At 42.5% G+C, this 10,793-nt stretch overlaps 1 protein-coding gene across 2 annotated transcripts; it reads left to right on the top strand.

Annotated features, from left to right (window-relative positions):
* The first annotated feature begins 250 nt into the window (after nt 1–250).
* On the top strand, nt 251–9,802 carry PCDH18 (protocadherin 18). Of its 2 annotated transcripts, none has more exons than XM_084517129.1 (4): nt 251–3,043; nt 3,978–4,063; nt 4,189–4,352; nt 8,625–9,802. In XM_084517129.1, exons 1-4 carry the CDS (start codon nt 542–544, stop codon nt 9,293–9,295), a joined length of 3,423 nt encoding a protein of 1,140 aa, XP_084373255.1. In that variant the 5' UTR covers nt 251–541; the 3' UTR covers nt 9,296–9,802. The 2 variants fall into 2 exon arrangements, with proteins under 2 accessions (XP_084373255.1, XP_084373254.1); XM_084517128.1 differs by having other exon boundaries at nt 402–3,043; nt 3,975–4,063.
* The last annotated feature ends 991 nt before the right edge of the window (nt 9,803–10,793 follow it).

Genomic DNA, 10,793 nt, shown 5'->3' with positions numbered 1-10,793 from the left:
CGGGGGCGCGGCTGAGCCATCCGCCACCCCCGGCTCGTTTACCAGGCGGACGCCCCGAAAAGACGCCGGCTGGTTAAACGCGGCTCCTACAGGCACGGCGCCGGGTGTGGGGCTGGCTGTGGGGCCGGGGCCGGGTGTGGGGCCGGCTCTGGGCGGCGCTGCCCCCGCCCGTCGGGGCTCATTGGCTGCGCCGCGGCTTTGTCCGAGCCCAAGTGAAGTTGCGCGGGGGGCTGCGGGCTGCCGGGCGCTCAGTCTGCCGCCGAGAGGGCACTGGGGAGGAGGAGGAGGAAGAGGAAGAGAAGGAGGAGCGCTCTGGGAGGCGCCGCGGCGAATGGAGGGCGGCTGCAGGCGAGGGAGAGTCTGAGGAGCCGGCAGAGCGGCGAGGACGCGTGGATGGGTGTCCCGGCACGGTGCGTGCGGAAAAGTTTGGTGATCCGCTAAGGTACCGGTACGCGGCTCCTTGCACAGGGACCAGATGTGCGCGGGGGTTAGGGCGCCGAAGGAAGCTTTGAGATAATTGCGCTTTACTTCGCTCGGAGGGATGAACCGCAAAAACTTAGAGATGCAGCGCAGCGGCAGTAAGATGCACTTTGTGTTCGTTTTTGCACTGGTGGCGGTGTCTTTCCATAAGGCTGCGCTGGGGAAGAATTTGAAATACAGGATTTACGAGGAGCAGAGAGTGGGATCGGTAATCGCAAGGCTATCGGAGGACGTAGCGGATGTTTTATTAAAAATTCCGAACCCTTCCTCGGTTCGCTTTCGAGCCATGCAGAGGGGGAACTCTCCCTTGCTTGTAGTCCGTGAGGATAACGGGGAAATCAGCATAGGAGCTAAAATTGACCGGGAACAACTCTGCCAGAAAAACTTAAACTGCTCCATAGAGTTTGATGTGATCACTCTGCCCACTGAACATCTGCAGCTTTTCCATGTGGAAGTTGAAGTGCTGGATATTAATGACAACTCCCCGCAGTTTTCCCGGGCTCTCATCCCAATTGAGATATCCGAGAGCGCAGCTGTAGGAACCCGGATCCCTCTGGACAGCGCTTTTGACCCAGATGTGGGGGACAACTCCCTTCACACTTACTCCCTTTCTGCAAATGATTTTTTTAGTATTGAAGTGAGGACACGGACTGACGGCGCTAAGTATGCGGAGCTCATCGTGGTCAGAGAACTGGACAGGGAGTTGAAGTCAAGTTACGAACTCCAGCTCACTGCTTCAGATAAGGGGGTGCCGCAGAGGTCTGGCTCGTCCATCCTGAAAATAAGCATTTCTGATTCCAACGACAACAGTCCTGTTTTTGAACAGCAGTCGTATATAATTCAACTCTTGGAAAACTCACCAATTGGGACTTTGCTCATAGACCTCAATGCTACTGATCCAGATGAGGGCGCTAATGGTAAAGTCGTGTACTCTTTTAGCAGTCATGTGTCTTCCAAAATTACAGAGACTTTTAGGATAGATTCAGAAAAGGGGCATCTGACCCTCCTGAAGCAAGTGGACTATGAAATAACCAAATCCTATGAAATTGATGCTCAGGCTCAAGATATGGGGCCAAATTCCATTCCAGCTCACTGCAAAATTGTAATTAAAATTGTGGATGTGAATGACAACAGACCTGAAATTAACTTAAACTTGATGTCCCCAGAAAAAGAAGAGACAGCCTACATTTCTGAAGGGTCGCCCCTGGACACTTTCGTTGCCCTAGTCAGAGTGCAAGACAAGGACTCTGGCGTGAATGGAGAGATAGTTTGCAAGCTCCATGGACACGGCCACTTTAAACTCCAAAAGACTTATGAAAATAACTATTTAATCTTGACTAATGCCAGTCTAGATAGGGAAAAGAGATCTGAATACAGCTTGACTGTAATAGCTGAGGACAAGGGAACGCCGAGTCTCTCCACGGTAAAACACTTTACTGTCCAAATCAGTGATGAAAATGACAACCCACCCCGCTTCCAGACAAACAGATATGAAGTTGTTATCTTAGAAAATAACTCTCCAGGAGCGTATATCACATCTGTGACAGCCACAGACCCAGACCTAGGGGACAATGGGCAGGTGACCTACACTATTTTGGAGAGCTATATTTTGGGAAGTTCTATAACCACCTACGTGACCATTGATCCCTCCAACGGGGCGATCTATGCCCTGAGAACTTTTGACCACGAAGAAGTAAATCAAATTGCATTTATGGTTCAAGCTAGGGATGGAGGGAGCCAGCAGCTTGTTAGTAATACCACAGTTGTACTAACCATCATTGATGAAAATGATAATGCACCTGTCATTGTCGGTCCAGCACTACGCAACAGCACGGCGGAAATCTCAATCCCTAAAGATGCTGGAATTGGCTTTCTTGTCACCAGGATAAGGGCTACAGATAGAGACTCTGGTATGAACTCTGAACTCAGCTGCTCCATAGCAGCTGACAAGGAAAACATCTTTGTGATGGATCCCAAAACTTGTGACATCTCCATCAATGTGAGTGTTGAGTCAGTTCCAGCAAAACAATGGGAGTTTTTTGTGATAGTCCAGGATAAAGGCAGTCCTCAGCTTAGTACTAAAGCACTTCTGAAATGTACAGTTTTTGAGTATGTTTATTCATTTTCAAGCACAGAAGCTACTTTGGTAAGCCAGCCCTCTCTGGATGTCTCAATGATAACAATTATATCCTTAGGATCAATATGTGCCGTGTTGTTGGTCATTATGGTTATCTTTGCCACGAGATGTAATCGAGAGAAAAAGGACACCAGGTCCTACAACTGCCGTGTGGCAGAATCAACCTACCAGCACCACCCAAAGCGACCCTCACGACAGATCCACAAAGGGGACATTACATTAGTGCCAACGGTCAATGGCACTTTACCCATCAGATCTCACCACAGAGCGTCTCCATCATCATCTCCGACCCTGGAAAGGGGACAAATGAGCAGCCGGCAGAGCCACCACAGCCACCAATCGCTTAACAGCCTGGTGACAATCTCATCTAACCACGTGCCTGAAAACTTCTCACTGGAACTCACCCATGCCACTCCAGCTGTTGAGGTAAGGTCCATACCTTGTTTAGCACTCACACATTCACTTGGGAGCGTGGAGCTGTTCTTCACACAACCTGTGAGAGCAATGGGCAGATAGATTGATGCCCAATGCATTACAGATTTATCTTTAGCTATCACAGCTTTGCAGTTTTACTCCAATGCATCTGAATCCATTACCTTCGGGAACAGGATTAAATCTGTTATTGGTAGCATTAGTTCTTGGTTCTCCCCTGTAAGGCCGAAACAATGGAGTGTAACATACAGAGTACTCTGCTGTGGTTTACTGAGCTTCCTCCTTCTTCCTTGCCTTCCCTTTCCCTCTGCATAGCTCTATTTAAGAAGGAGTCACAGAGGATTTATATATAGGGACAATAAAGGACATTGATTAATGGAGATGGAAAACCAAAAGGTTAAATATTGAAACAGTTTAAGTACAGGCATTCCAATGCATTTCTGATACATGCATACATTATCCTAAAGTTTGACACCTCCCATTTCAATTTCTGTGTAGTGGTTTAAATGAGTGCTGAGTCCTGGTAATTCCCTATATGTAGTTCAATGAAATTTTATTTTGAATTAGGATCCTGGAATGTCAAAGGAATGTTCTAATCTATGAAATCAAAACAAAACTCCAATTTAATTACTTTTTTTACTTGTTAATGACCTAATTGTTATGGGTTCCAAGGCTAATGAACAGCAGTGTGCTTCCTCATTGTTCAATGTCTTCAGATGTTTTCTGTGGCAGACTGTACACTAATAAGTAGTCTGTTGTACTGCATTATGTATGTGCAAGAATTTGATTTAATTAAACTTTAAAAAGGGAAAAGAAGAAAAAAAAAAACAAAACCAAAACAAGAACTGAGAGGCTAATTAGTGGTTTTACAACTAGGATTATGAGCTTTTATTTGAAGGAATCAGTCTCTTCACCTTTTCTTTAGCAGGTTTCCCAACTTCTTTCGATGCTTCACCAAGGCCAGTATCAACCAAGGCCAAGTTTTCGAGGAAACAAATATTCCAGAAGCTACAGGTAAGGATCTGAACTGTTCCCCCAAGTGTGCTTTTATATGTATCAGAAAATACATTAATGTGTTTTTTAATCCAAGTGATACATGGGATAATTATATTCCACAATCACTACAATTCTCTTTACAGATATGCCCTACAAGATATGGATAAATTCAGCTTGAAAGACAGTGGCCGGGGTGACAGTGAAGCTGGAGACAGCGATTATGATTTGGGTAGAGAGTCTCCAATTGACAGACTTCTTGGGGAAGGATTCAGTGACCTTTTCCTTACCGATGGGAGAATTCCTGCAGGTAAGAGCACAATGGAAGCTGAACAGGTTATTTACAGTACTGCCTAGCTGTCACTCTGATAAAGCTACTACTGAGGAAGCAAAAATTCTTTAGCTTTCAAGTCTTGTGTTTCCTTCTGTTTCTTCGTTAAATATTGAGCTGAAGCCTTCCCATATCTAGCCAAATAAAAATGCAGATGCAACTGAAAAATCTGCCCACAGCAATGCCTACTTTTTACTGTTATTCACATCATCATGAGCTAGTTCCAATCCTCCCCCTTTCCTCAGCCCCCCTTCCCCCCCAAGTATGATTTGCTCTGTGTCCTTAGATTTTTAATGACTGAGTGGATGTTTTTGTTTAAAGGCAGGCAGTTGTGGTTTGTTAAAAATACACTGAACTATAATTTAGGAGATGCATTTTCCACAGTGGGTTTCATCCATAGGATATAAACTTCCAGAATTCAGAAATGGATGGTGAAGGTGGTTGAGGAATATGGATGGCAGAAGAAACAAAAGTATTTTTCACACTTAAAAATGAATTTAAGTGGCAAAGGAAGACTCTAAATATGTGCCAGATTTCAAATAGTGCAACCGTAATTTTTACAAGAAGGAGCTTAAGAGAAACAATTCAGGGGTAGAGGGCAAAGCAGAGAAAAGGTAGAAGAGGTTGAATGAAAGCGACATAAACACACACCTGTACAGATTCATGTGTTCGAAGTATCATTTTTGAATGTTATATGTTGAATATTAGAGGATAGCATGGGAAATCACACTGCATATAGACATAAGAACTTCAACATGATTTTAATAATTCTACAGCCACTGGTTGCACCCTAGATCTCATACCCATATCATATAATATTTAATTCTCCCTGTATAACCAACAGGGACTAAATAACTTCAGTATGGGTTAAGTTTACATCAAGACTGATTAATAAAGTAACTCTCTACAGGGGAATGCTGCTTTATAGTATGGTGCAGCACATGTTCCTTCCTGCAGTGGCCCCCTCACGTCACCCAGAGCTGCAGAGTAGTAGCTCCTTCCCTCTGCTGCCACATTAAACATCTGTGGGGTAATTGTACCTGACATTGGAACATTTTACACAAAGAAACATGCAAAGCAGGAGAAAAAAAAAAAAAAAAAAAAAAAAAAATTTGTTCTTCTTAACCATTTTAAATTTAGACAATAAAAATCCCTTTGCATTTTGTGCTCCAGACCAGGTCTTGTGTCACCTATCCAGATGTTCAGCTGTCTCCTCAACCTAGTCTTGAACCAGAGGCCTTGAAAATTTACTGTTTTATTTTTATATATTTTTTTTTCCATAATCTTTAACTGAAATCTGGAGTCCTAATACTTTTTTTTTTTTTTTTTTTTTTCATCCTCATTTCCCTCAGTTCCTATTGCTTATTCTCCTGCCATCTAGCACGAGGCATGCCTCTTTCTCTCCTGTGGTTAGCAAAGCAGGGAGGGATCTGCTGCAGATCTCAGTTGCCAGGGGAACTTCAAGTGCAATGGCGTTTGCACTGGCGTCCGGCCCTGCCGCTGCCAAGGAATAGCTGTCCCCTTCCCGCTGGGCGGCTGGGGGCTGCCAGCAGGCAGGAGTGGTTATGCGCTGGGCTAGCTGAAATGCCTGTTACTCATTTTCAGCTCTTGCAATTCGCTCTCTAAACAGGAAGCCTAAGGGTAGGGTTTCCAAAAGTGCCCGGCCTCCGCCTAATGCTAATTGAATTCAGAGTAAGGAAAACTCCTGCTGAGTACAGATGCAACTCAGTTTAGCTATAAAGAAGTGCATTTAATCTCACCCAGATGCCCATTTGCCACAATGTGTGGTATTAGTCCATCAGACAAGTATGCTGAGCTCATTCAGATGAGACATGAGCTGTTCCAAATCCCCAGTACAATCCAAAAGAAAAAAAAATCTTCCTGGAGGTTTCCTGTTCTCCATTTTGAAAGGTTTCTGCATTGTTAGTCTGGACACAGGCTAAATGCTGTGAGAAAGCCCTTGCAATCTGTCCCTTTAAGGTAGAACTGGAGAGGAATAAAGTATTTGAAACTTTCAAAAATGGCATGATTAGAAAGTTTGATAACTGCCCCTGAAAGACTTGTTTCTTTCTCTCACTTTTTAAATCTTCACCAATAAGTTTTAAGTTCTGGGGGAAACAGTTGTGCATTTCTCTTTTTTATTCTATTGCTGATTCAAGGGCAGACTGTGACACCATTCAATTTCCTTAGAGTATCTCTTGATCTTACGCTCAAGAATGCCAGTATTTATTATTTTATACCTAAACTAATCCTGATAACATCAGTAGCAAAGCTCACAATGAGGCAATCCCCACTGCTAATGAAATGGTAGACCACTGAAAGTCTCCTGTTAATTTACACGAGTCTTCTTATTTAGAAGAGTAATCCTTACCTTCTGGGATAAGTTGAGAGCTGGTCCTGGCACAAAGGATCACTGAGATATCTTTTTTCCTTTCTAACTCTTAGGCATTTCCTGTAGAATAGCACATGTGTGCTTTTCAGGCATGGGAATAAATCACTCTAAGGCATTCCACTCAGTCATACCAAAGTATCAGGCACTGATATTTTCTAAGTGTGTTTTTTTTTTTTTTTTTTTTTTTTTTTTTAACAAGTAGGCCATTTGCAATACCTTGTGCAGTCTGCAGCCTGAACCTATGTTCTTGAAGAAATTCCTACTTGTATAAGAAACTGAGGAAGTTTATACTCATAAGAATGAAAAAGGCATTAGAAAAGCAAACACTATGATAGGCTGTGTAAAGCATAGAGATAAATAACACTGACAGTTTTAGGGTAGCACTTTATCAGTCATGGGTACCTTTGAAGCTGAAATACACTATTCAGTTCTGCTTACACCACTGCAAAAAAAAATCTAAAAACTTTTGATAAACTGAGTGGATCCAGAGCCAGATGGGAAATGTGATGAGAAAATGAGGAAAATCTACAGGGCATGACTGCAAACATTTAGTTTCAGAAGTGATATTTCTTTGGTATTTAATACATAAAGGATTAAAGAAAAAGAACTTCTGTTTCGCATGGGATAATCTATTAGTTGATGGGGATTAGGGGAAAATTTTCCTATGGTCAAAATACGCGTAACGCAAAGCTTGGCATTGCTGAAAACTTTCTTTGGAAGTATGTGGCTCATATTCAAGTTAGTGCCCCCTGCAATGCCTCGATCCTTTCCAGCAGGTCTGCCAGGTACCCACACAGCGCCCAGCCTCATGTCCAAGGCTTCATGTCCTAAGAGTCACTTCTTGTTGGAGAGGAAAATTTAGCCTCTCTCCTGGCACATGCCTCTTTGCAGGTCTGTCCATCTGTCAAATAGGTCTTTGCCTGTCTCTGCTTCAAAGGGTCTTTCCCAGACCTCTGCAATGGGAGAGGTGTTTGAGGGCTACTCTTGCAGTGCCCCTTAGTGGGTAGGTCAGTCACTGGCCTCATTGTATGGCTTTGGCCTGAGACACAGCAGGAAAACTAAGCAGTGAAAGAGGGAATTTTCCACCCTTTGGCCCTTCTTGCTGGCTTGGATGCCTTTGGAGGCCCTTTCTTGCTGGATTGGTGCTCCCCTTGTGCCTACACCTGAGCCAGCACAGCCCAGTAACCTGAACGGCAGAGCTGCAGATGCAGTTCAGAGTGACTCCCCTATAAACCCAGGGGTCACACTGGATATAAATTAAGTATTCTGGTACTGGATTAAAATTTAAATGATTTGGTTAATAGGGTCAGATGTTAGTGGATCACCCTGGTATTTCAACACGCAACTCATTGTCAGATCAAAAGGAGATAAGTTAATGGAGATCCCTCTGCACATTTTTGTTCTTTCTTCTGTCTTTCCTCTGTCCGTTTATTCTTATTTTTTTACTCTCCTATGTTTCTGCACTTGCATGCAGAAGACTTCACTAAAACAAGTGTAAGCTGGAAGGTAGAAATACCTTCATTTTATTTGTTTATGAAACAGTACTGCAGAAAGGGATTGAGTGGCTTTAAGTCATGAGTGCTAATTTTCTCCATGGTTAAGGTATGACATCACTTTTCTGCATGTTCTGCATTTTGCTTTCTCATTTTTTGAGAATATTTAAAAATAAAAGTACATTAGGATCCAGAACATTTGCATTTACTACTGTCGTGCACACAGAAAATGAATCCAAACATCAGGTTTGAATGGCTCTGATCTTTAGAGAAGTTCAGCTCTTGTCTGCCTTGGGTGTTAGATGCTGTTAGTGTGATACCTGCAAACAAAGCGGGATGTTCACTCTTATCTCTTCTCTCTTGCAGCAATGCGACTGTGCACAGAGGAATGCAGGGTTCTGGGCCACTCAGACCAGTGCTGGATGCCACCACTGCCCTCTCCCTCGACTGATTACAGAAGTAACATGTTCATCCCTGGGGAGGAGTTTCAGTCGCCGCAGCAGCAACTGCAGCAGCAGCAGCAGCAGAGCCTTGAGGAAGATCCGCAGCCTGCTGACACAAGTGAAAAGAAGAAGAGCTTTTCAACATTTGGCAAAGACTGTCAGGGTGAGGAGGAATCGGGGGACACCTGCACCTCCTCTCTTCTCTCTGAAATGAGTAGTGTCTTCCAGCGCCTGCTGCCTCCCTCACTAGATGCCTACACAGAGTGCAGTGAGATGGATCGCTCAAATTCGTTGGAGCGCAGGAAGGGACATTTGCCAGCCAAAACTCTAAATTATCCACAGGGGGTGGCTGCCTGGGCAGCCAGCACACATTTCCAAAATCCTGCCAACAATGGGCCCACTCTGGGGACTCACTCAAGTGCGCAGCCTTCCTCTAAATGGCTGCCAGCCATGGAGGAAATCCCAGAGAATTACGAAGAAGATGATTTTGACAATGTGCTCAACCACCTCAGTGATGGCAAACACGAACTCATGGATGCCAGTGAGCTGGTGGCAGAAATTAACAAGCTGCTGCAAGATGTCCGGCAGAACTAAGTGTTTCAAAAGCCTATTTTTCCATATTTATGGAAAACTGGAAGGAAAAAAAAAAAAGAACAAAAACCAGACTGACGAGAACTGGCATTGCCAATTAGTTGCATTTATCATAAATGTGTCTGTGTATGTTGAATATTAAGATACTGTATTTTCATATGTACACAATGCAAGTGTGATTATCTTTATCTGTATTTTAAAAATACATTTGTACCTTATATTTATGTGTAATTTAACAAATAAATTTTATTTTTGTACACCCACAGCAAGCATGTTTTCCTAAATGTATATAGATGGTACCATCCCGGTCAAACATCCGTCATTCTTGCCACACAGGCATGTAGTTTAAAAAAAAAAAAATAATACTGCTTTCCATTGTTTCTTTTAAGTCACAAATGTTATGAATACAAATCCAAACCACTGAAACATTATCCAAACATTAGTTTCAATAACTGATCCAACACCTTGTTGCAATGTTTCATTCTTGTAATAAAGAGTTGTCAACTCCCATGAAGTCTAAAATGTCCTTTTTATTTTGATGTTTGGTCAATAGAGTCATTCTTCCATTTAATTAATGGGTTATTGTAGTCTTGGGTCTTCCTCCGTTTTACAAGTAAATGTTTTCTCAAGTGGACAAGTCATGGAATTCAGTGATGGAGCTTCTAATACTATCTTTGCCTTAAAAAAAAAGAAAAAAGGTAAATGTGTTCTGCTATTGTTATTGTGCAAAGCCAGCTGAAGTGAGTGTTGTATACCTGAAAGACAGCAATAAAAGCAGAATTTCTGACCTCAGGCTGAATTCTCACCCTATGTAAATAACAAATTGCAGGTGACTGCTTTATGCTTGTAAATGACACCAAAATAAAATGGATGTTGCATCTCTCAGGAAAACTATATTATTTTACATAGCAGCTATTTTTTTTCTCATTTGAGAAACATGAGTAGGTTCTGGATTCCTGAATCTTGTTTTGGGAGAGTGTTACTTTATAAAGAGCCAGACAGAAAACTAGTAGTTTGGCCTTTCATTCCAGGTTGCAGATGCATATTTATAGGATATATTTTATACCAGAAGTGTGTGTAAAGTCTGGCATGTACCTTTATTCTGGAGACCTGCACTTGTAAAGCTCACAAGTACACTATAGAATACTTTTTAATTATAGAAACAGAAAATTCTTTTTAATATTAATCTGAACACATGCCAAAATTTTATTTGTCTGCATAAGTTTGTTTGGTCTGTGCATAAGATAATGTTAATCTCTTATGGGTTTCATAGTGCTGTAGCTGTGACATCTGTAGATGTACAGGTATTTGTTGGCACCTAATGGAGAAATTCACACCTCCACCCCTCAAGAGTTTACGAGTATAGGTATGCTAGTTAGAAATACCAGGATCTCAGACTTCTAACCAACTATCCCTATTAGCAAAAATCGCAATGAAGATGATATCACCAGCATGTGATTTTGTCAATATGACTTACACATTTAAGAGAACTGGCTTATCA

Source organism: Aythya ferina (genome assembly GCF_964211825.1).
Source record: "Aythya ferina genome assembly, chromosome: 4".
NCBI lineage: Eukaryota > Metazoa > Chordata > Aves > Anseriformes > Anatidae > Aythya > Aythya ferina.
Note: the sequence above shows the minus strand (reverse complement) of the source record. Positions and strands in the feature narration are given on the sequence as shown.

Coding starts and splice junctions, on each gene's coding strand:
- PCDH18 (XM_084517128.1), top strand. CDS start 542: ATGAACCGCAAAAACTTAGAGATGCAGCGCAGCGGCAGTAAGATGCAC. Junction 3,044..3,974: donor ATGCCACTCCAGCTGTTGAG/GTAAGGTCCATA, acceptor CCTTTTCTTTAG/CAGGTTTCCCAACTTCTTTC. Junction 4,353..8,624: donor CGATGGGAGAATTCCTGCAG/GTAAGAGCACAA, acceptor TCTCTCTTGCAG/CAATGCGACTGTGCACAGAG.